The 27,500-nt window shown below is 34.9% G+C and overlaps 1 protein-coding gene across 5 annotated transcripts in view; it reads left to right on the forward strand.

The window, feature by feature from the left end:
• LOC136842796 (hillarin-like) overlaps positions 1 to 27,500 on the forward strand; it is a 154,557-nt gene that overhangs the window by 82,357 nt on the left and 44,700 nt on the right. For all 5 annotated transcript variants that reach the window (XM_067110643.1, XM_067110645.1, XM_067110644.1 and 2 more), the window contains exons 3-4: positions 7,727 to 7,918; positions 17,134 to 17,289. In XM_067110643.1, coding sequence (XP_066966744.1) covers positions 7,727 to 7,918; positions 17,134 to 17,289 — 348 coding nt within the window. The remainder of the gene's footprint in view (positions 1 to 7,726; positions 7,919 to 17,133; positions 17,290 to 27,500) is intronic.

A 27,500-nucleotide genomic window follows, 5' to 3' on the forward strand; every position in this document is an offset into this window, starting at 1 on the left:
AAATAAACGATTTCCTTAATTCTTTTGTCTGTATGACATAAAAAAGCATAATTTGAGCTACATTTGAACAGATAAATTTTTGTACAAGACTGCTACCTCTAAGACCGAAATTCTTCACTATTATACTATTACTACTACTACTACTACTACTACTACTATTGATTTTACTAATATTACTGATACTACTGTCTGTCATCACTTGATTTGGGAAATGATTCATCCCTTCACCGCAGTACCGACTGGTCTACGCGGACTGGAAATTCTTAGAATGCATACCGGTAATTGTTAAAATGCATGCCGATAATTGTCAGAAATGCATACCGGTAATTGCTAAAATGCATAGCGGTAATTCTCAGAATGCATACCGGTAATTGCTAAGATGCATACCGGTAATTGTTAAAATGCATACCGATAATTGTCAGAATGCATACCGGTGATATTTAACATGCATACCGGTAATTGCCAGAATGCATACCGGTAATATTTAAAATACATACCGGTAATTGTTGAAATGCATACCGGTAATTGTCAGAATGCATACCGGTAGTTGCTAAAATGTATACCGATAATTGTCAGAATGCATACCGGTAATTGTTGAACTGCATACCGGTGATCGTTAAAATGCATACCGGTAATTGCCAAAATGCATACCGGTAATTGCTGAAATGCATACCGGTAATTGTCAGAATGCATACCGATAATTTCCAACATGCATACCGATAATTGTCAGAATGCATACCGGTAATTGTTGAAATGCATACCGATAATTGTCAGAATGCATACCGGTAATTGTTGAAATGCATACCGGTAGTTACCCCAAATTGCAAGATCACGTGAGCATCATCTTCCCTTCAATTGCAACTCCAATCAAATCAATCCTGAGCAGCCATCGAGTAACCGACACCGAGAGATGAAGTCATTTGGTCAAAAGTTTTTTTTTTTTTTTTATTTTGCATCACGTCTCTCTTAGCCGAGTGAGAACTCCTTGCCGATAACGGTATTGCAAGGCTCTGCAATTGCACGAACTTGCAAGAGCGACTCTCTTTCGGAATTTTTTTTGAAGTTCCACTGTCAGATATCAGTTTCTTGTCAAAATAGAATTTTCATGATTTTTAACAATTTTTATTTTTATTCTCCATTTGTTTTGTCGGAGGTATATTACACTTTTTTTTTTTTTTTTTTGTAGTATTATTTTTTATATTTATGCCAAACTCGGTCATGAATAGCGCTGAATATTGTCGCTAATTTTGAATCTATTCGGTCAAATTACATTTGTCTAATATTTATTTACTTTGCATCTTTCATTTTTCCTTTTTTTTTTTTACTGAACTTAATTATATAATTTGTTTCGAATATTTACCTAATAGTTTTCATTCCATCAATTTTATTCCCAAAAATTTCGTGTACTTTCTTTTTCTTGATTTTGCTTTCCTCATACTTTGTTCTGGCCTTTTTATTATTCTGGTAATTTTTTTAAAATGGCAATTTTTAGTCTTCGAAACGTTTTTAATGTTTTTCATTCTGAATTTACATTGAATCATCCTTCTTAATTATGTCACGATACTCACAGATGTGTATATGCTATTATTATTGAGTCTAGAAATCTTCTCTCTCTCTCTCTCTCTCTCTCTCTCTCTCTCTCTCTCTCTCTCTCTCTCTCTCTCTCTCTCTCTCTCTCTGTGTCTGTGTAAAAGCAACTATTTTTTTTAAGAAAAAATTCAAGATATATAAAAAGAGAAGCACTATTTTCGCCATATTCTCAGAATTACAGAAAAAAATGTTAAAAAAATTACAAAACCTCACAAGAAATCAATCCTCGATAAAAAAAAAAATTCCCGATTCGAAAACTTTCACAAAGCTCTCAAGATGAAGTTAAAAAAAAAACATGTTTTGTGATTTTGAGAAAAACCAAAGGTACAAGAGAACAAAAAAAAAAAAAATAAAAAACACGCGCAGTATGCGAAGAGATGTAAATAAAAAATTCTTCTTATTAATTCACTAACAACTATTTGTTTTAATAGTGTCAAGTTCGTTGTTTTTTTTCTTGACTTTTTCCATTTAGCAATGAATTATTGATTGCTGGACTTTGTAAAATGGTTCATTTTCAGCTTCATACATAAGATCTTTCGGAACTTTAAAATGAAAATGGCTTTGAATTATTTAAAATTCTGTATCAGTATTCATCCTGAAAATTAATAAGAAATGTTCAACTTTTTAAATTTCATATCTGATTAGTTACGTCACAATTATTAAGCTATATTTCCCATCACATAGTTTCCAAAATAGTTTATTGAATATACTTTCTTATGGAATTTGAGTTCTTGAGTAATTTTACTTCGTATTCTTATATTTATATATATATATATATATATATATATATATATATATATATATATATATATATATATTATATATATGATTTCCGGCATATTATATTCATTTTCTTCAAGTGTTAATATATGATTTCCTGCAATTCAGCCTTATATTCATTATCTGCAGTGATTTGGATTTGCGTGTCAATCTTTCATCTAACAAAGCCTCAGATATCTGCAGTGATTTGGATATATATATGTCAATCTATATATATATATGTATATGTATATATATATATATATATATATATATATATATATATATATATATATATATATATATATATATATTTATTTATTTATATGTATGTATATGTATTTATATTTATATATATTATATATATATAAGTACTATATACTTGAATTTTTTTACGTATGTTTATAGGTGTTCATTATCTATTTTCTTCAGTTCGTAAATGTGTATAATTTATTCACGTTGCATACCAACATAACATCTGATAACTCGTACCAGTCATTATTCACGGACTAATTCCATTTTCTTAAAATTCATATAGAAATCTATCAAGAAAATTTAATGGACATATTAGTGCCTATTATGAAATCGTCATGTTTGTTCTATCAACGATTCAAGTGCGGGGCAATAATCCGATATATCGTTGGAATAAGAGAGTTGAAAGATATAGGTTTCGTTCGTGTGAATGAATTTTTACGAAGCTGATTTGTCCTAGTGTTCTGCTTCGGTAAGTGGATTGAGAACCTGGCGGAGACGTCCGGTTAAAGACGATGATTCAGATCCTATTCTGTATCTTTATGCATTTTTTTGCATTAGTCATGCGTCGTAATAGGATAAAGTTTTATATATATATGTTTGCATATATATATATATATATATATATATATATATATATATATATATATATATATATATATATGTGTATTATCTTCCAATTTTTAATAGTAATATATTATATATGATAATTTAATAATGTGATGAATTATAATCTGCTTTTATATACCGTTTAACAACTTTGCAAAGTAATATAATATAATGCTACTGTAATTTTTTTAGGACCAAGCGATATAAGATACGAGGTAAATGAAGAAAAGGGATTTTTTCATCTATCATTACTGATTCTAGTAGAAACAATTCTAAGAGATGACTCAAGAACAACTTGCCGTCATTATCATCATCAGTATCATTTTCACCATCATTATCATCATCATTATTTGAACTCAGGAGGGCGTAATGATTTGCCTTGCTTATGAAGCTGTTGGTCTTCATGAAGGAACTAGAGTGCTAGATCCTTGTTTATTCAATACATTGGTCATTTATTTTCAGTTTATTAATATATATGCACAAAATTAAATATGTTATTATTTTTATCATCATTATTATTGGTGTGTTTGCCACTGTTGTTGTTTAAATTCTTGTATAAAATTGCGTTAAATGCTATTAATATTCTGGAAATTATCTATTTTCATATCTGCGTAGAAAGACGAAAATCATTTTTCTCCATTGGTAACTCAAGTGGAAAATCAATGAGCGTAAAACTTTACGCCATGTACCAAACCCCACCTCCCAAAAAAAAAGAAAATGATAGGGCAATGAAGGGAGAGTAGACTCCACCAGAGTGTGAATTCTTAATTGTTTTTTCTTGCCGAATTTTAATTATGATTTGTATAACGAACTGGCTCGTTAAAAGGGGCGTTACCTGATTACGTCATTGTGCAACCTATCGATTTTCCCTCATTTTGGAATTATATCCAGTTCCAAATATCCTGCATTATAGGTAATTAATGTTTCCTTTTACCTATTATTATCATCAATATTTTTGGTTACGTTTCTTGGGAATATGCTTTGTGAGTTTGCAAGAAAACAAGACGACTGATATGAATTGCAGTTGAAACAGTTCGCAGAGCAACGGGTAAAACTGTGGAAAGAGACTACGCCTTTCCTTCAGTGTAACTTCACATACGACATACGTCGACAAAAGGAGACAATCACTCGTTTTGCAATCCCACGGAAACAAGCAAGCAATCACCTGTTAGTGACTTTCTGACGCTCACTGATTTCCGACACATGTCATCGGTTCTTTTGGGTGGGTTTCGTCACTTTTTACAGTTGTGGTTTTTCAACATTTTGGAGTTATTTATCCGAAAAAAACTGGAAAACCAGCCCATTCCTAGAATGTTTTTGCTGTTATTATTGTTTTGTTGTAAATGAAGCTGGCCTTATGCCAACGTTGAATCTTGCTTCTGGGGCAGCTCTTGATTCCTAGAATGTTTCTGTTGTTGTTATTGTTTTGTTGTATTTTGCCAACAATTGTTTTTATTGATTCGACTTCATACCCAGTAAAGGATTTTACAATTGTTTTTATTCAGACGAACCTGTTACTTTCTGTATACTACTGGTCATCTGATCATCTGCTGACCATTGGTATCTGTTAGCCCTCCGATGGGTGACTTCTTGACACTTGAAGCCATTGGCATATAGAATCTTGCGGCATGTGTAAAGTATCTTGGGTACGTAATGCGAGATGCCACCAGGTTTGTGGCACCATACTTAGCCAAACTTCTGGAGTCTGTTCAGTGGGCGTCTGTTTAATCTAATATACAACACTGGTAAACTTTTGCGAGATGAGAGGGATACCTTTCCTGTGTTTTGGCATGAGGATGGTCCAGCATTCTCATCCCTTGTTGAAAAATAACTTCTTAGTCGCTTATCGAAGAGAAAAAGTTGGATAGCTGAAAAAATGTTTGTATTCGCATAGATATGTAATGATAAAGGGGGCATTATTATTATTATATAAAGCTGCATATTTTTCTCATTAGCAGTGCTACTTCAGCTATATCTGGATTTCTCTCAACTGAGTGTCATTTGCATACTATAAGAAGTTACTCTTCTGTTGTGGTCACTGACAGGATCAGATAAAAAGCCATCACGCATTTCAAGTACATACCCATTCTCTCTCTCTCTCTCTCTCTCTCTCTCTCTCTCTCTCTCTCTCTCTCTCTCTCTGAAGTCACCGTTCCCAGTTTTAGATATTGCTCACACTGAGAAACATGCGCAGGTTGTGAGTTTGAGAGCCAAGCGTTTTCAGAGAAATAAGGATTCCTGTGCCTCTTATTTTGCAATTTCCGAATCCTTCGTTTTTCCCTATCTAAGAAGAGCGTCGTCTTCTCGGGATTAAAAACACATTTATCGTATTTTGCTTTCATAGATACATCGAGGTATGTACGTATGTATGCATGAGATATACTTTTATTTTCCTTCGGGCTAGCGTTATCTAACAGGATAAATTCAATATATTGTTTTCAAAGTCTGTGGTCGATGAAGTGTTTTAATTATGTTTCACAAGCGCTACATTTATATATATATATATATATATATATATATATATATATATATATATATATATATATATATATTTCATTTCATCCATCTGTTTGCATATATATATAAATATATATATATATATATATATATATATATATATATATATATATATATAATGTATATAAATGATGATTCATTGTCACCTCATACCTTGGTCAACGTCGTCGAGACCTATTGCATATGTGGTTTATGGCACAATGCGTAAAATATTTTACCTGTGGTATTTACGTATCCCTGCTATAGAAGTGTTTATGACTTGGGCAAATTTCCTTTCGGTCATTTTCGCGGTGGTGAAAGGAAATTGCCATTTAATTATCCCCCTATAAATCTCTCTCTCTCTCTCTCTCTCTCTCTCTCTCTCTCTCTCTCTCTCTCTCTCTCTCTTTGTGCTGGTAGAGGACATCACGTATGAACGAGATAGATTGTTTAATGCCTTTTGTTCACTTATTCATAAGTGATATATTCGTATATTTCATGTTTTTATGATATTTATATAATTATTATTGTATATATGAGTTTTTTTTATGTATCATAAGCATATCAGTTAAGGAAGAGTTTGCTAGCTGATATTGGTTTAGCTGAGGAGAATCAGATGTGATAGAAGATAAAGTGGGAGGGGTGAGGAGTAAAGGGTGAGGAGGGGTGTTGCATTAGGGTCTATCTATGAGCAACCGCCCCCCCCCCGCCCGCCCAAACGCTCCTTTGCCTAAAAGGCAATTTTAGGCTATTTCCGATTCGGACCCAGAACTTTTTTGGGGCTTTGAAATGACTATTTGCCTTTTCAGTTTTTTTTTTATTGTTACGTCATAAATCACTACTTTGTGAGGGCGGCGTCCTTTTAAGAAACCAGCGATTTATGGCGAAAGAATGAGGGCTGAATTCGTTCCCGGAAAAGAGATGAAAAAATCAGTCAGAGGTATCTGTTAGATTTGGTGCTAGACTTAATTCGCAAGTATTGCATTTTTTCCTATCTGAAAATGGCAGGTTAGTATTTGTAGGTACTATGATGCTTTTTTTTAATCTAGAATCTTTTTTTTTTTATTTAAAATAGTTTTGCTTTGGAGAATTTATTTTGAGATTTTAGGATGCTTGGAGAAGAGCCGACATACTTTGCAAATATTTAGTTTGTTCTTTTGAAATGACAAGTGAGTTTTTTTTTTTTTGCTTCATATCCTTAAAATAGAATATGTTATATAAATGCAAAAAAAGAGAGAAAAGCTAATATATCCTGAGTGCATTAATAAAATGTTATCTGATGCGTGTGTAAGGGTTAAAAATAAGCCAATTAGCAGATATAGGAAATTCAAACTTTGTCACAAAATAGAAGTGATCATACGATGCTTACCACCCGACCTCTCTCTCTCTCTCTCTCTCTCTCTCTCTCTCTCTCTCTCTCTCTCTCTCTCTCTCTATCGTTGCCATGGATACCTATAAAAACAATCTCTTCTTACCCAAGACCTTTCGCAACAGGTGTTTCAGCAATGTACCGGTGTCTGCTGTATTTGTAAACACCTGTCGATGCCTGACAGGACTTTGAACCTTTGCAGTTCTGTTGACACACATCGAGCTGTTAAGAGAACTGTGAATTACACATAAATATCTCGTGTTTATTAAGTCGAGACGTTGATAGCATGTATGAAATGAGTTGGTTTTATCCTCCGCTTTATAAATTCGTTATTAATGATTCGCATTTATTTATATTTTTGAAGTAAACTTGATAAATTGAAACTTTGTTTGTGGAAGGTATTTATTTATTTATTTTTTGTTGAAGTAAACTTGATAACTGGAACCTTTATTTTACGGAAGGTAGATTTATAAATTTATCAGTAGTGACTCGCATTTATTTATTCATTTATTTATTTTTGTTGAAGTAAACTTGATAAATGGTACTGTTTTTTTCATAAAAATAGCTGTATCCGTAAGGAATAGGTCAGATGTATTTTGCTTAATTCTTTAAACAATAACCTTTAAGAATCGGCTTCTCTCTTCTTCCCAGGATGACAAAGAAGTGTACTGCTCGTCTCACGTGCCCAAAATTGGACCGGGGCACTTGGACGGGGATGCCGTGGGCATCAGATCGGCGCTGAACGTGCCCAAGTCAGCAAATTTCGTCAACGATCAAATCAGACCAGGAGGGCGTCCCTCTATTGACGGAGAGGCCTTGGTTTTGAGATCACCTTATTCGAGGGTAAGAATCGCTGTACATGTATGAAATAAATTACTTCTTCTTCTTCTTCTTTTAGACCCTGGTCTTGAGATCACCTTATTCGAGAGTAAGAATCTCTGTACATGTATGAAATAAATTATTTATTTTTTCTTCTTCTTTCTTCTTCTTTTTTCTTTCTTCTTCTTCTTCTTCTTCTTCTTCTTCTTCTTCTTCTTCTTCTTCTTCTTCTTCTTCTTCTTCTTCTTCTTCTATGCTTAATCCCTAGTCGGGGTCGCTGTTTTCAGTGAGCCTTATTCTGGTGTTTCTGTCTTGTTTCCTCCCTTCTCTATTTATATCTGTAGCTCTGAAAATTGCTAAGTGTATTCCTACACATGGAGTATTTCAAAATTAATAAATATTTACGCATATATAATTCATGTATAATTTCACAATGTATGCAGACACGTATGACTTGGCAAGTATGTTTTTGTAAACTGATTGTTACCAAAATTCAGAGAAGTTAAGTCGAATCATGTTAGCCTTGTGGCATTTAGTGCAGATTTCTATTGCTTGCATCGTCAAGATAACCTTTACAAAAAATCATTTCCTAATCGTTTTCTTTTCTGTTTTCTACACCAGTATCTTTTCGCGGACGCTAACTTTTTCTCCATTCAGACTCTAAATCTGTTGCATTAAAAGTTCAGGCTGTAAACACTTGTTCATGTACATGGCATGATTCCTCGCACCGCTGTACTGTGGAACAGCCTCCCTGAGGAAGTCGTGAAATTGGAACTTCAGAAGTTCAAGAGAAGATGCAATGCATTACTACCCTAATACAATTCTCCTTGCATTTTAGTCATTTACTTACATTTTTATTTGTTTATTTAATTAGTTTGTTAATTTATCTGTTTTTCCAACAACTGATCTCCTCTTTCTGTATTTCCCTTTACTTTCTGTTACTTCTTTCGAATGTACACCATATTCTTTTGAAGCTTGAATTTCAAGTCAATGGCCCCTGTGGGCCTGTTCCATATGAATAGGGTTCATCTTCTGAATAATAATATAATAATAATAATTTGTAAATCTAACTAAAACCGATAAGAAAACTGACTTGTATGTAGACTTCCTTTCTGAATTTCCATATTTATCTTCCATGAATATGGTCTTCTCTACATACATATATTCATACATGCCTGTATAGTCTGTTGGTTACATTAAATGTATGTAGAGCAATATTCACCAAAAATACCAACTCTGAATTTCCCAATGTGTTGGTTTATCATCCACTGAAAGCCTTGAAATCGAAAGGAAATAAATGGAATAATGCTCCTCGTCCGGTGGATATTGAAGCATTCGTGCTAAAAGGCTCTGGTTAGTGTTTAACTAAGTGCACCGTCTTAATGGCTGATACAGTACATATATATACATGTGTATATACAGACGACATTATACAAGACTGATCTAAGAGGTTGGTCCCTGCCCCGTAGGGGGTTAGTGCCGTCAGTGCACCTCACGGGGTGCACTGGAGGCACTGCTTTAGGTTCTTTACAGCGTCCCTTCGGCCCCTAGCTGCAACCCCTTTGATTCCTTTTACTGTACCTCCATTCATATTTTCTTTATTCCATCTTGCTTCCCATCCTCTCCTAACAGTTATTTCATAGTGCAACTGCGAGGTTTCCCCACCCCCACTCCAGTTACACCGTTCAAACTTATCTGCTCTCAGTTTTCTTTCCAGCGCTGAATGACCTGATAGGTCCCAGGGCTTGGCCTTTGGCCTAAACTCCATATTCCATTCCATTCCATTCTGTTTCTCTGAAAATGGCTGTTACGAATTATAGCTGCGTGAGAAGCTTTTTCCAGTCAAAGTTTTCCCAGAAAATTTAGTTCATCTGGAAGCCTCTTTGTCGTTTCTCTGTTGCTCTTCCTTCAGTACATATTTATTTTTTATTTTTCGTTTGCTCAGCTTTCATTCTCTTTTGCTTTTATTATAGGCTACTCTGGCGGATTACAAAAAGGGAGTTCGGTTTGCATTAGGGGTTCTTGCTCATGAGCCATGGTGTGTATACAGTTTGTGTATTTTTACCTGCTGTTTATTCCTTGCCTTATTTATTTATTTATTTGTTTATTTATTTTTCTTATTGTTTATTCTAATTTTTTTCTAATTATACTCTGATCCCTTCCACTCTGCTTTTATATTTTATTTTTGATTGACATTTGCTTGTCTCAGTAGCTGGTGTATACTGTATATATATATATATATATATATATATATATATATATATATATATATATATATATATATATATATATATATATATATATATATATATATATATATACTGTATATATATACATATATATTATGAATCGTAACAACAATTTTAGGTGATAAATAAACAGGTAGATTGAGAAATGAAATAGGCAGCTGTCAAAAGAATAAAATAAATAGATAGACTGAGAAATGCAATAGGCAGCTGTCAAAAGAATAAAATAAATAGATAGACTGAGAAATGTGATAGGCAGCTGTCCAAAAGATAGTTTGATCTCTCCCAAATGTTTATTTTTTGTGACCACCCGACAGTATCAAACGACCAAGTAACCCAAATGACGTTGCAACTGGGGGAGAGTCAGTTGCATATAAACAGCAACAGAGAGAGAGAGAGAGAGAGAGAGAGAGAGAGAGAGAGAGAGAGAGAGACTTAGGAACAAAAGGTCAACCGTCTTCCTCTCTCAGTTGCGAAGTCATCGCCATTTTGAAATCATTTATTCATCTCTGGGGAATTCTGTTTTCTCTCATCTCCGAAGAATTTGTTGTTCATTCTTGTGGAATTCTCGCCTTTTTTTTTTTTTTTAGGAGTGTTCGAACAAGGAGAAAATTCTCCTAAGTGGTGGGGGGAGGTGGTGATTGTGGGTGGGTGGGTGGTTTGAGGGTGGGTTTAGGGGGGGGGGATGGGGGGAGGGGGACGTCAGTAGGCGAAGTTAGTCACCGCTCATCGATTTCAGTCAAGTCACAAACATCTGTTCCAGGTTTCTTTGAAGAAGTGTTTTGCTGGATTTTTGTCTACATGTGTTTGGAGCTTTTACCAACAGGGGCGGGGTAAGAAACCCTGTGTGTGTGTGTGTGTGTCAGCAGATATTGGGAAAGTTTTTTTCAACTGGGTTGTAGAGAATTTTTTCTAGTTCGTCTACAGTTGCTTTGAGCTTTTATCCTGTTGATGCTGAAATTTTTTTTTTCGTGGAAAATCAATGATTCTAGAAACTATAAAAATACAGCATTATAGCTGTATAAGCAGGGTGGATTTCGCCGTGAAGGTTAAAAAAAATATATATTTAAAAATAAAATGAGCGAAATTCACTTAATATTCCACAGAGAAACTGTAAGAAATATTTTCGCAGAATTCTAAGTTAAAAGATCGAATTGAGAACGACTGAATAAAGTCGAAAATATTAAAGATGAAGTGACTGAATTCCGTTATCTGAGAATACAATCAAAATATAAATGACATCATCCGTGGTTTCTAATTTTTGATCAACACGAAAGCTCGTAAAATAAGACTTCTTCAAATTTTATTTCCTCAAGTATTTTCGGCAATGTACAAGTGTCAGCGGAAGTTTTCTGTTTAATTTTAGTTTTTTTCTATATAAATATACAGTAGGTATTCATACCAGTTTTCATTTGTCTTCAAAGAGAACTGTACTTTTTAGAATGCTTAACTTTTCTTTTCTTCCGCACTCGAATTATTGCAGGATAAGAGCATTCTTAGATGAAAGAAGTAAAGACGAATAAAAAAAAAGAGAGAGAGAGAGAGAGAGAGAGAGAGAGAGAGAGAGAGAGAGAGAGAGAGAGAGAGAGAGAAGAAGTTACCTTGAAAATAGGATCGGATAAATCTTTACGTTTTTCTAGCCACGCAGTTTATTGAAGTCTCAGAGCAAAATCATTCATCATTAATTCCAGCTACTTTATGCTCACCCGTGAAAACATATTCAGGTAGATAACAATTTAGAAACGCGGAGAACTGTCATTCATTTTCGTGGAATTACACGGCTTATGATCTGACCGCTCAAGGTGGTTAATTTTTGCGTCCCAAAGACTGCCGTTCCTCAGTTTTAACACCAGGTGTTCCTCCAGACACGCTATGATTAAGTTTTTTCTTATTTTCTTTTCGTTTGCCCAGTTTTTCCGCTTTGAGTGTCTTCAGGGTGGAATTATAACAACTGGGACCTGTAGTTTTCTGTATTGTCAGCATTTTTTAATCGCTTTTTTTTCTTGCAAAGCTTTTGACGAGGTTCTAATTATAATAATCAAAATATTTTACGTGAAATTTATGGATTTTGTGACCTGTATTTTGTGTACTTGTAAAATTAAATTTTTGTTTTGTGGGGGGGGGGCGTCGTGTAACTCTTTTGACGAGGGTTCTAATTATAATAATCAAAATATTTGACGTGAAATTTATGGATTTTGGGACCTGTATTTTGTGTATTTATAAAATTTAATTTTTTTTGGGGGGGGGAGGCCGTCGTGTAACTCTTTTGACGAAGGTTCTAATTAAAATAATCAAAATATCTGACATGAACTTTTTTTTTGAGTGTTTTGAGACGTTTCTAGTGTAAGTTCACGTCATATTTTAATAACTGGGGCTTTGCTTTGAATTTATGACTAGCTTCGAAGATGGAAAGCCCCTGCCTAAAAATGAATAATGAATAAAGAAAGAAAACCTGATAATTGGGAGATGGAAGTCACACTAAAGGTCCATACCAAAGAAAGGTGACCTGACAATGTGGTAACGACAAAGTTATTCCACTTAACGTGCTTTTTCTGAAAATATTCCGCCTGTTTATTCTCAGTAGCCTGAAGAAATAAGTTGTTGAAATACTTTGAGATGAACACGATGGTTCTAGGAAAGGCAGGAGTTACACAGGTCAAATATGTCAAGACAAATTGCGCAGCAGTATATGAAATTTGAAAATCTCTTTCTAATCGCTTCTGTTAATTACGAGAGGGCATTTGACAGCGTCCGCAGACCAGTTATTTTAATATGGAATGTCTTGCGTTAAATAGGTAAAGCTAACTGAAAGTATTTATGAACGAAGTAGATGCAATGTTAATGTTGATGGGGTTTTGCCAGGTAAATTTGAAGTAAATAGTGGGTTTAACAGTGAAAAAAAGTTGGTGACGGACTTAGGATACGTAGATTATGCTGTTTTAATCAACAAAACGCCACAAGATTTACACACACACACACACACACACACACACACACACACACACACACATATATATATATATATATATATATATATATATATATATATATATATATATATATGATTATTATCACACTGACACATGATTTCCACATGCACATGTAACACGGGGAAAGTGTTTCATTTTATAAACACACACACACACACACACACACATATATATATATATATATATATATATATATATATATATATATATATATATATATATATATGTGTGTGTGTGTGTGTGTGTGTGTATTCGATTTTGCTTGAGATACACTTGTCTGCGACAACCGCATTTTCCGTCACCTTACAATAAACAATGCAAATACAATACGAATACACGATACGAATCTCATTATCTTTCATATTGCCGCCGAGATAACCATCTCAGCTGACGGTCCGGTCGAAGCTCTCTCTCTCTCACTCTCTCTCTCTCTCTCTCTCTCTCTCTCTCTCTCTCTCTCTCTCTCTCTCTCATCTGCTTTCTAAAACTTTCAATCTTCTCGCTTTCGTCGTTCGAAGAATCCCAAGGTTTCTTAGTTTAAAAATAAGACCGACTATTTTTAGAGGTGGGAGAAAACTTGTGGCTGTCTTGCTCTCTGAATAGTCGGTTCAGATTTGAATAAAATTTCTGCATTTATTTGTTAATTTCTGCAACTTTTGTCTTTAGTAAGCACTGTAAACTGTTGAAGAGTTTTGTCAGATCGATTAGTGAAATAATCTTTCTAGATTTATTTATTAAAATATCAGCATCTGTTGTCTTTAATAAGCATTGTAAGCTGTTGAAGATTGCTTGTCAGATCGAATAATGATATAATCTTTCCAGATTTGTTTATTACTGTATGCAATTTTTCTCTCTAGTACGCATTGTAACTGTTGAAGATTGTTTGTCAGATCGAAAAATAAAATAATCTTTGTAGATTTATTTATTAATATCTGCATTTTTTATTGTTTCTAATAAGCATTGCTATCTGTTGAAGACTGCTAGTCAGGTCGAATAACGATTTGTTTATTAATGTCTGCAATTTTTGGGTCTAGTGAACACTGGTATCCATTGAGGATTGCTTATCATATCGAATGACGAAAACAGTATATTTATTTTAAGGCGCCCCTGAATTTTTTTTTTTGTTTTATTAAAAAATGCATACATCAGGAACTGCAGACTGCGGTTAACCGTTATTCCTCCCCGCGGTGAGCTTTAGCTCTTCCTAAGAAGGCGTTGCCGTTGTTTTAAGATTAAGCTGGCCTTATGCCAGTATTGGGGCTTGCTCCTAGAGTAGCCCATAGGAGAATTAAGGAAGGCAGATGTCAGCCTCCATTACTTCCCTTGACACTTTCGTCCTGTGTGTTAATAGTGTCTTCTGTGGTTCCACTTACTCTGGAGACATTTCTTTGGTTTTTTGATAGTTCGTATTGATGAGTCTATGGTTTTCCTACGGTCTGCCTTAAAAGCAAGAGTCCGTGCTGGCATATAAGCCCCAGGCTTCTCCCTTCCCCTTCTTTTTTATTTTTTCCCTGGGCCTTGTCTTGAAAAGGATATGAGGCTGCCTGTCCAGTTAACCTCTGCTAAGAAGCAATTATCTGAATGATGTAAGATTTGAGCTTTATTTTTTACTCTGTGAAGAATTGTTAATAGATATGCACCTTGATTCACAAATACTAAGAGTTTATCATGTTAGGTTTATTTAATAACATCTTGAATGCACGAAGAATTAATCATAAAAATTAATCATTTTATTTTTTCAGTCATTTAAAGTTACGACAGCAATGAGTAATAATACCGAGCATATCTTTTGAATTGATGTAAGTGTGCGCTTCTTGCAGTTTAAAGGCACGAAAGCAAGCACAAGATTCTTCTGCTTGTTAGTCAGTCCCTTGACCAAACACTTCTGAAGAAACCAACTTCGTCTCAGCTTCTCATGGAAGTCACTTGGCAGTTCTTTCAGATTTTCTCATCCTTGTGGTTCTAAACAACTCATTTGTTGCTTCAACTACTAGTTTTTATTACCTGAATTACTAGTTTTAATTGTCTCTTATTCCTTTGACCCGATATCAAACCAGAAGTCATTTTATGTCTAGTGCTGTGCATTTTGTGAGGAATGTAACAGAGCGTAATATGAAACGTGAGAGGCAGTAAATTGCTATACAGTCCTTAATGGAGTAAATTGCGATCAATTGTTAGGTGTAATCAGTGGTAATGTTAATATAATGTTATGCAATATAATGCTAAACTTACTGTAATTTATTTGCCATATGGACGGTACCACAGATCTCCACTTTATCTGAACTATGATCGTAATCTTAAATAGCGTGTATTGACATTGATTAACCATCTTACACTCTAGCCTTTTCCTCTTTTCGCTAGCAGAATATTCTTAGTGAGGTACTCGGACCGAGACAAGAGCGGTAAAAAAATAATGATGTGTACGCGTCTCTTCTCAAGTGTTTTCTGCTTTCTAAACAAAAACGTGTTCGACATTTTTTTTGTTTTTGTTTTTGACAGCTCGCTTCCTTTTCGCTGCAGTGCAGCAATTGCGTCTTCAAAAAAAAAGATAACGTTTGACGATTTTACTTCATCTTACTTGTACTGTAGATGCGTCTCTATTTCTTTCTTCCATTCGGCGTGGTTTGGCTAACTCTTCCCTTGATAAATCTTAAAAAGTAGCTACTTTAGATATATTCGATTTATCTTCTAATTTTTTCACTGTTGATACGACATATATCGTCAGTACACAGTTTTATCTTCAACAAAATATGTTGTACTGACGATACATATATCAAAACCCAATAAATCACAAGACAAATCAAAATATATCTGAAGTAACTACTTTTTTTTCAGAATTATCTACGAAAGAGCATTAGTCAAACCACGCCGGATGAAAGAAAAGAATAGAGGAAAATTGAAAAGAAATATGAAATAAAATCACAAGCACCATGTTCCTTTACATTGTAAGAAATGATTTAACGCTATTCCTTTTTATTTTATTTCAGTTTTTCTTTTTTTTTTTTTTTTTGAAATCTAGTAATAGACATTATCCTAGCCCCTTTGGCACATACACCTTGAGCTACAGTGTAACCTGTTTCTGAAGGAGAGCAACCACGAACCCCTCCAGTCATAGTGATGGTACTCTCAGCTCTCCGGAAAACCTTTCAGTCTTTGCTTATTCCTCCTTATTTCAAATTTTCTTGATATAAATTCATCTCTGATTATTCATTTAGCATTTAATATGCTAAAAGAATTAGTGTAACATTTTTCTAGTTGTATGTCTGTTATTACAGGCCCATTCTGGGATTTTTTCCAGCAAAATATTTAGTAAAACTATTTATGAAATTTCAATTTTTTTTTATTCTTACAAGAATTTGGTACTGCGAATTATAATAGCTACTTTTACTGTGTTTAATGACAAATTTTAATTTTCAAGATATTTTTCTTTGACAGTTTAATGTAATTTTTAGACTGCAATTAAATAGAAATTCTCTCTCTCTCTCTCTCTCTCTCTCTCTCTCTCTCTCTTCTAATTCCGGAACGTGTTATCTTTTTTCATCCCGTTCAATTTTCTACCTTTTTTTGTACCAGGTTAGTCTGCCATCACCCCAAGGAACAATTATTGTTCTTCTTTTTTTCTTCTTCTTTAATCCAGCGCTTCATTCATCTCTTTTCATAGACCAAAGATTCATTGCTTTTATTTAGTTCTTCTTTCCTGTTCTGTTTCTTTTTATAGTTTTTAATTGCTTTTCATAGTCATTCGTATAAAGAATAATTATTTTTTCCATCTAACTCTTCATTCATCTCTTTTCATGTCCAAAATATTGCTTTTATTCAGTTTTCCTTTCCCGTTGTTTATTTTCGCAGTTCTTAATCCATTTTTATCGTTATTCGTATAATGCTAATCTGATTGACCTTCATGTTGCATAACACCTTCTGTAATTCTTACTTATTTTTTTATCTTATCCTTCCCCACAGGGTATACATAATAATTTTTTTTCTTCCCAAATTGTCCCCACAGGGTAACGGCAGTGGCAACGGCTCGGAGAACGGCCACAATTCCTCCTTCAGCGACTACAAATACGGGCGTTTCGACCACACCGCCCTCCACATCGCGCACGCCCTCAATGCCACCAAGATCCAGAGGGTGTACGACAAACCCATCGACCAGTACCTGGTAAGTGGGCGCTGTGTTAAAATGTACAAGTACTTTTCCCTCACTCGGGTGCTTCTGAGAGTGTACGATTACCCCCTCGACCATTACCTGGTAAGTGGGTGTCCTGCGGAGTGGTGGAGTTTTCGCCGTTGTTTTAAGTGAGTGGATGTCCTGCGGAGTGGTGGAGTTTTCGTTGTTGTTTCAAGTGAGTGGATGTCCTGCGGAGTGGTGGAGTTTTCGTCGTTGTTTTAAGTGAGTGGATGTCATGTGAAATGGGGATGTTGTTGTTGTTTCAAGTGAATGGATGTCGTGTGAAATAGTGAAGTTGTTGCAATTGTAATAGTGCAAAATGGTGAAGTTGTTGTTGTTTTAAGTCAGTGGATGTCGTGAGAAATGGTTGAGTTGTTGTTTTTTTAAGTGGGTCGATGTCGTGCGAAATGGTTGAGTTGTTGTTGTTTTAGTGAGTGGATATCGTTTACAGTGTGGTTGCTGCAGTCCTTGTTGATTTTGTAATACGTGGATATAACGCCGTTCAGCAGTGGACGAAGAACTTGCAGAATATCAGGGACGTTCTTGATTAATGGAATCTGTTGTGATGCAGAACATGATTTTGTCCTTTATTCGTTAAATTTGGGATTATAACGATCAGTTTCTTTGTCTGTAGCTATCGTGTTACAAGATCAGTTTATTGATAATCAGTTAGCATCATCCTTTTCGTATAGGTTCGGTTATTATAACATTAATCATCAGTGTTCCTGGTACGGGTATGGAATGTGGAGTGAATATTGGGTGAATATTAATGTGATTTCAAAAGCCCTTGATCATAATTTTAAAATCAACTATCATTTTTCATTACCAGAAATTTTGTAAAAAAAAAAAAAAATATATATATATATATATATATATATATATATATATATATATATATATATATATATATATATATATATATATATATATATATATATATATATATATATATATATATATATATATATATATATATATATATATATATATATATATATATATATATATATATAGGCCCTATTTAAAAAATTTATTTCCACCTCTTGAAATATAAGAATTTTCATAAGATCTAAATCACTAGCAAATTTTGCTTTTTCTCATGTTAGCCATCACGCGCTTTTGATAAGAAACTAAAGTTTGTTGAAAACGACGTTAGATTTCTAGACTTTACAGAACCTTCAGGTTGTGTAGGATATTTGTCATTCGCTTTTTGCCATTTGTAAAACCTTCCGTAAAAACTAAACCAGAACCGTGTAGCTATCAATTTCCTTGGAGGCAAATGCCAAATGAATTCTGAGCAAACTAGAAAAAACAATGTAAATGTTGGACAAATTCCGAGCAAGGAGAAACAATGTCCTTGACAGAAATGGATGACTCAAAGCAAGGAGCAAGTTCAGTTGCCTGGTATCAGAACCCTCCTTCGAAGGCCAAGGATTTAAGCAATAATAATGATAATTCATTGTTTATTTACCCGTAGCCCAGGATGAGCTCGCACCTGAAGTAATGAAAGATAATTATTTTGTATAACTTCTGCAGATGCTCCTTTCCTGCGTTCATTCTTGTTTAATAAAAAAATTGGATTCCATATCGTTCATTTTCTGTCCATCTTTTCCTACGACCACGGCAAAGCTCGGACCACTTTTTGTCATTCTCTCTCTCTCTCTCTCTCTCTCTCTCTCTCTCTCTCTCTCTCTCTCTCTCTCGGACAGTTCACCTCGAAATTTTTGCTTATTTTATACACACCCAACAGCCATTCCTTGCTTCCAAGACTTGTTTATAAAGAAAAAAAATATGAAAGACGAGATGCCTTCAAAGAATGAAGGAATTTGATCAAATGAAAATTCCCCGTGAGAGACGGATAAGAGCTGAAAAAATAAAAGGACGAGAACGAATGACTGAATTAGGAAAGAAAACCAGACGAGTTTTATTTCAGTAGAGAGAACCAAAACATGACGTGATATTCACCGTCCACGAAAAGTCTCAGTGAGTTCTTTACTTTTTGTAACTGACCGACCTATTTCTGAAAAATTAAGGTAATCAGTAGTCCGGATGGAAAAAAAAAAGAATCCTATATGTATTTCAAGAGTCTAATTTCGGATTATGCATAATATTACCTAGTTACTGAACTTTTTAGTTTTCAAAGAAATAATTCTGCTTTCGGATTCCTTCGTAACCGTGACCATATTTTTTTAACAGAGTTAATGCAGTGTCAGCATATCTCCGAATTCTTCTAAACGAATATTATTATACTAGATATAACAACAAACATCCGGATTTAATTGATAAAATATCTATTTCAGCTGTCTATCCCGATCCATGAGTCAATATTTCTTATTTTTAGTTTCATTTAACTCAAAAAAATAAAAGCGAAAAATTGTCTGACGTTGTATGTTTTGCAATTAGAGTCATCATCATAACAAATATTTCCGGAAGATGTTGCTTCTCTCAGACTTAAATACCTACATTTGTCTGCAACTATTTTCGTACATTAGGGCCACAACATATGACACTTGAAATATTTAAGTCAGGCTCATTCATTAACACAAAGCATGCCTGCGAGTCATTTCACCTCAGGCTGACCTGACCACAAGGTCATATTTCCCCTCGAATAAACTTTTAAATGTTAATAGGTATTATTATTATTATTATTATTATTATTATTATTATTATTATTATTATTATTATTATTCAAAATATTATTTTATTATTATAAATTATTATAATTATTAAAATTATTATAAATGTTGATAATATTATTATTATTATTATTATTATTATTATTATTCAAAAATACTCACGTTACAAATGAGTGTCGAGGCTTAATTAAAAATGCCACTACAAACAATTATGGCCTGACACCTTCGCGAAGATGAAAGGATACGATCCGCTAACCTCCATTTTGGCAAATTACGGTTCGATCCCCAGCCATAATAATACCACCTTCCGCTCCCCACCCACCCCCAACACCCCCACCCCAACCCCACACCTTCTTCAGCATCTCAGATTCATCTCATTAAGCGTTTCTCTTCCGAAACAAATCACATACATTCAGATGTAAACAGCGTACCATTGGCTTTTTTTTTTTATTCAAGCCCTTAAACTCGTCATTATCCGCATGACCTGGTTTTTGCCCCATTACGGCAATTACGGCATTACAGTTACGTTATTATATCTTCGGGGTTAATTGACCTTATACAACCCGGTTTTATTTTTTGTCTTTTTTTATTTCTTCTTTTTTTTAAGCTCGTCTAAAAAGGTGAAAAAGGAGAGGAAATACAGTTGCCTCTGGTATTATTAGAAGAGGAACAGGGTTATTAGGTGACTGGTAGAGGGAAGAGGCGGAGGAGGAGGAGGAGGAGGAAGAGGAGGGAAGGAAGAGGAGGAGGAGGTAGGGGAGGAGGAGGAGGAGAAGGAAGAGGAGGAGGAGAAGGAGGGTTGTGGATAGGAGGTGGGGAGGGGGTTGCTGGGGGGAGGGGCTGGATGGCTTGAGGCGGGCTGAAGATAAAGGAAACAGCCCAAATGGTAATGACTATGGGAAAGATAACGATAAGCCCTGATTTAAAGGAAATCAGATAAGATATAATGAGTTGGGAAAGGAGATAAGAAGGCCTGATTTAGGTTAAAGAGGATGATTAAAAAGAAGAAGAAGAAGAAGAAAAAGAAGAAGAGAGAGAGAGAGAGAGAGAGAGAGAGAGAGAGAGAGAGAGAGAGAGAGAGAGAGAGAGAGAGTATTCAAAAAGTTTCACCATTACGTATTTTAATCAGGACGTCATTATTATAAAATAATGATCAATATTCAGCTACAAATAAATTGTTAATAATGACCAGCTGATTATAAACTATATATGGTTGAGTGCCCGAGAGAAATTTATTCTTCGAAACTGAAGCGGAATTCCGGCAATTACCGACGGCCTACAGACACAACGAGTATTTGACACTCATCCCGCAGAGTAATTTCTCCTTCCATGACTCATAAATGCATATGCAAGAGGAGATAATTAGTCCTACTTTAAATATCAAAGCGCTCTCCACAATTCTCAAATGTCTGCGGTTATTTCTGAGGTATTTTTTATGCTCGCCAGATGTATTTGATGCATTCTTTTGTCGTATTAGTTTGACGTAGTCCTTTTTCCCTTAAAGGGTGGGGGGCCGAGAATGGGGGAGATTAAGAGGGGTCAGACCTCTGATTCTCAGTAAGAGGTTTCTCTCTTCTGGCTGCGACCCACAACAGTTGACAAGCACCAGATACTTGATTCACTGCGCAGGTATGTAGGTATATGACTCCTAACAAGGGGTTTCTCTCATCTGGCTGCGACCCTCAACAGTTGACAACCAGTGGGTACTTGATTCATTGCGTAGGTGCGTAGGTATACAGCGCTACAATGAATTTTTCAAGGAGACGGGATCAAAGACATTATTCGACCCCCTTCATGGGATCGATCCGCCCTTTTTTTTACGGGAAATGTTCAAGGACTGTCATAAACCAAGCAGAAGGAGTCACTGGGTACGATATCATCGTTGATCCAGAGACTGGAAGTGACAGGGATTATGAAATGTTAAATCCCATATTTACCGACTTTAGATTGGCACGGATTAACATCTACTACCCGGCGCGAATGAAGACCGTGGAAAGGTTCCTTCCAGCATTTCGGCGCCGAAATCAAATGTAAACTTACGGACCAGAGATCTAACGGAAACCAAACTTCCCTGGGGGAGCGGGGCGGGGGGCGGGAGAGATGGAGAGCCGTCGTCAACTTGAGGGCGGGACGCAACTTCCGTTACCAACTTTACCTGTCTGAGGAGAGAGAGAGAGAGAGAGAGAGAGAGAGAGAGAGAGAGAGAGAGAGAGAGAGAGAAAGAGAGAGAGAGCGTGGACGGCGCTAGCAGTTAAATTAAACAAATTAGAATAGGAAAAAAGAATAGAATCTTCTCCGTTGTTTCTCCAGCCATTTCGGTTAGTGGAATCGAAAGGGAAAGACGCCTGTCTTATAGTTTTCCCTCGTTTATGGCTTCGAGTCAGTGTTCGAGAACACCACCATCAACAGGTGTGCCTGCCTGTGTGTGTGTGTGTGTGTGTGTTTGTGTGCGTGTGAGAGACTGCTTGCCTGCGGCCGGTCTCATTTGGATGGACGAAACGTGGCAACGCCGCTTTGTGGTATGAGGAAGCAATGCCGGCGAACGCGCGCACGCACGCATTCCTCCTCCTCCTCCTCCTCCTCCTCCTCCTCCTCCTCCTCCTCCTCCTCCTCCTCCTCCTCCTCCTCCTCCGTATCTAAACGCTGAACTCCCAATATATAGTAGATATTATTCTTTATAAAAAAAAAAAACTTTAAAAAGTTAATTTAAAATCCCCATGCCTAAATTGACCGATAAGATCATCCACACACAGCGCTTTGAAAGAGAAAGAAAAATGGAATTAAAAAGATTAAAAAAAAAATTGAAAAAAGGGACCTTTAAACAGGAGGAATAGAGATGGCAATTATGGTAAGGTGTGCGGTGGCTCTTGGTCGGTGTGCCGCCGCGTGTGCGCATGTGTACGTCCTCTGCACACAACAGCCTTCCTCGGTGGATTCAAGTCTGTTCTTTTTTGGACTCCCTGAGTGTAATAGAATCCACGCACCGGAGGAGAGTCCCGTGACTTTTAAATTGGTTGCTTGCAAGGATACAGCATTTATCTGTGTTTTTTTCCTGGTAGGAGGGAGCCAGAGTTTTTACACACACACACACACACACACACATATATATATATATATATATATATATATATATATATATATATATATATATATATATATATATATATATATATATATATATATATATATATATATATATTTAATCTGTTGTGACGCAGTCAGTTAGACACAATTAACTTCTTTACATAAGTTTGATTTTTTTTTTTTTTTTGGAAATTTCAATTCACTATCAGAACCTGCTCATAAGTCGCTCAAAAAAATCTATCACGAATGGCCTTCATTACTAGAAATGCCGAAAGTAAATAAAAAACCTTATCAGGATTAACTGATAACATGCAGCATAAGTATCGGGGTTATGTCAGTTCAGAACAAGAGGTTAAACTCCTCGATTTCCCGATAGAGAGAGACATCTTTACTGAAGTTCTGAACGCCTCCGTGTCAGCAATGCCGATTTAGGTAACTTGACCTCCAGTCAACTTCGATTCAATGTGTTATCGTTTGTGATTTGATCAAAGTTCTTTTATGGTGTTGAGGTTATTGTACTTAATCGTATGGGATATTGCATTATGGGTATTGAAGATATCCTGCGCTTCTCGGTGTTTAGTTACAAGAAAATATATTGTAATGTTCGTCCCTAATCAGTTAATGATATGGAGTATCGTTAAAGATGGGTCTTGAAAATATTACTTAGTTTTTCTATTCTTTGTCTGACATGAGTATTACCATCTTTTGTAAGCATCATCGTTATTTTATTCAAGCGTGGCCAATACTGTTCCTTAGTTCATATATTTTCTTTGATATATTTTTTATTTCCTATTTTTGGATACGTTTTCCACTAAAACCCTTGAGTCCGAGAGGAAATCATTGAAGGAATTCCGATACTCGGCCGGGGGGGTGGGGGCAGGTTTGGTGAGTGGGTATATCGTTAGATCACTGGGTCCAGTACACCACCAATAATCCTACAGAAACGTAAACATATTTGCAATGCAATATACTGCTCCATGGAAACATTTTTCTTCCAGGATTTCTTTAATTTGATGTTCATAAAAAATACATATAAGAACGCAAAGAAGTATATCTCCATACTTAAATTTTTTATTACATTTTTCTGACATTTAAATGAAGCATATACGACATTTTAAATCGTGATTTTTTCTTGCCGTTACAAACATGCAAAAGAGGAAATTTTTCCTATAAAACACAAATTCCTTCTAAATTATCACACTGATTCATGAGGAAACTATGCGTGCCTTAGGGAGTGCTGTGTAAATGAGATATTTTTAAAGTGATTTCTTGCCCAGTGCCTTTTGTAGTTTTCTTGAATGATTTTCCTCCAAGCAGTTCCGATCTTGCGTTGTGTTTATCCTGTCAGATCTAACATGCCTACGCACACAGTAACATACAGACGCATATATGCATACATAAATGCATACACATACACGCACATATATATATTTATATATATATAATATTTATACTATATATATATATATATATATATATTTATTTATTTATTTATTATTCATATGCGTGTGTGTGTGTGGTTGTGTGTATGTGTATGTACGTGTGTGTATGAACAGAAGAGTACATGAAAACGTAATGTTAACATAGCAAAAAATCTTGAGAAAATATTAAACTGCATTTGGAGAGAGAGAGAGAGAGAGAGAGAGAGAGAGAGAGAGAGAGAGAGAGAGAGAGAGAGAGAGAGAGAGAAAGGGGGCGGGTGTGTGTGTATAAAAGTATCATGAAATGATGTTTTCTGTTTCTGCTTTCCATAATGGAGGCCAGTCCAAATCGCTGATTCTTTAAAGGGCGTCGAAGAGATGTTGTAAATGATAGTTGGGTGTTGCCCACTCTTAAAGCTTATTTCTTTACCTTGAATACTGCCTACCGTCTCTCTCTCTCTCTCTCTCTCTCTCTCTCTCTCTCTCTCTCTCTATATATATATATATATATATATATATATATATATATATATATATATATATATATATATATATATATATATATATTTATATATATACAGTATATATATCTATATCTATCTGTCTATCTATCTGTCTATCTATATATATATCTATATACAGACATATATCATCTAGCTTTTTTATTATTCAGCAGACATTTAACTCTCATTTTGTATCACCTTAATCTTTCATTCAATTAACTTTGATTAACACATTCTTCCTTACTGTTGATGATGCCCATGTAATATATTCCTAACCCTAACATAATTATTTCGCCTATTACCTATTTATTTCTCTAGGTATGCCATTTCTCTTCTTCCAAGCTTTATTCTCATCCTCCATGAACTCTCTCATTTCACTCGAGGACGATATGGAGTGAAAAGAACCTTAGAGGAAAGAATTGAAACTGGAATGTCTGTTTCGCCACTCCTTTGGCCGTTGGCTACGGTAAAGCGTGAAAAAGTCATGCCTAAGGCTGAATTATTACGACATTAATCATTGCTGATGGTTCCCATTCTGAGATTGGGGCTTTTTGAGATACACGCATATACACACAGTATATATATGTGTGTGTATGTATATATACAAATTATATATGCAAACATCTACTGTATATATACGTACATACTTGTCTAGGAAATGTATATAATATATGGAGAATTGATTAACTATAGAATATGCTTTTCTTACACATAAAGATACACGCACACACAAGCACAAACAAACACAAACACACACACAAATATATGTATATATATAAATATATTATATGTACCTATATGTATATATACTGTATATATGTACTGTATATATATATTATATTATGTATATATATACAGAGAGAGAGAGAGAGAGAGAGAGAGAGAGAGAGAGAGAGAGAACTTCTAGCAAGAACATCGGAGGATTAAAAGAAGGGAAAAATCAATATATTGTCTTCTGTTTATAGTCATGGGAGGAGAGACGGAGAGGGGAAAGATCCTTATAGGGTAATAGGAATCCGTTGCCTGACTTCGTTTGTGACATGTAAATAAGCAGGCGGATGTGCAATCTCTCTCTCTCTCTCTCTCTCTCTCTCTCTCTATCTGTATCTCTCTATGTAATATGTGCGTATGTGTATGTATGTAAGTATGTATATGTATGTATGTATGTATGTATGTATGTATGTATGTATGTATGTATGAATGAATGAATGAATGTATATATCACATATCACCACAGGTGAAAAATTTAAACTGATTTTAATCATATATATATATATATATATATATATATATATATATATATATATATATATATATATATATATATATATATATATATATATATATATGCATATATATATATATATACACACACACACACATATATATATAAACTAGAGTTAAATGAATATTGAGTTAAATGAATATTGCAAAGGTAACCAACGTCAGTAAATTAAATGAGATGTAATGAGAACGACAGAATACTCTGCGTGGGTCTCTTGTTCGCGCTTGATAGTCTTAGCTAAATTCTTTGGACTTCCTCCTCTGGGGCAAGGTCCGCCGAACTGTTTCTAGATCTCCTGTGGAGTGAGGTCCTTTGAGTCCATATAGTCCTTTTTTTTGGAGTTCCACTGGAGAACAATAGTGGCACGAATTTTGCGGGGGCGTTTGTAACATTCGTGCTAGCAGTGAGTAGAGAGACCATCTGTTGGGTAGAAGTTGAGATACGAGTAGGTGTTAATGCGATGGCAGACTTGGGTACACACACACACACACACACACATATACACACATATTTATATATATATATATATATATATATATATATATATATATATATATGTATGTATGTATGTATGTATGTTATGTATGTATGTATGTATGTATGTATGTATAGTTATATGCATGTATATACAGGTAGATCTATTCATATACATATATAAATATATATGTATGTGTATATATGTATACCTTTATATTTATCTATATATTTACATGTATATACAGGTAGATCTATGAATATGTATATATATATATATATATATGCCTGAGAGTAATCACCTCATTTATGATTGCAACCATAAACTATCAGTCATGGTGCGCTCTTTCGTGAGATTTGCTTTCAGCTACAAAAAAAAAAAAAAAAAAAAGTCACACGTGGAATTTCAACAGAAAACAGCTTTCACGTCAATATTCACCACGTCATTACGTAACGAATTTTCCCGGAATCTCGTGAAGAAGAATGTTGAATAAATGGGCGTGCGCCCGTAGTGGTATCCCGTCCTGGGAACCGCCATATTTGGAAGTGATCGATAAAGTTAATGCAGGTGCATCTGCAATTGCTCGATAATTACTGCCGGTTTCGAAATAGATGTTACTTTTAGTGGTTCAATACGTCTTGTTAGTTTCCTTATTCCCTAATGAATTGTCTCGCTGTTTGTGTCAAAATAAACTCAGGTTTAAGTGCATATTTTGCTAATATCATCCAGATGACGTGGGCTTATATGGAGCTCGCCTGGTACTGAGGAAGTTTAACATGTTCATTTTCCTTAAGCTGA

The sequence above is a fragment of the Macrobrachium rosenbergii genome, chromosome 10, assembly GCF_040412425.1.
Source record: "Macrobrachium rosenbergii isolate ZJJX-2024 chromosome 10, ASM4041242v1, whole genome shotgun sequence".
In the NCBI taxonomy this organism is placed as follows: Eukaryota; Metazoa; Arthropoda; class Malacostraca; order Decapoda; family Palaemonidae; genus Macrobrachium; species Macrobrachium rosenbergii.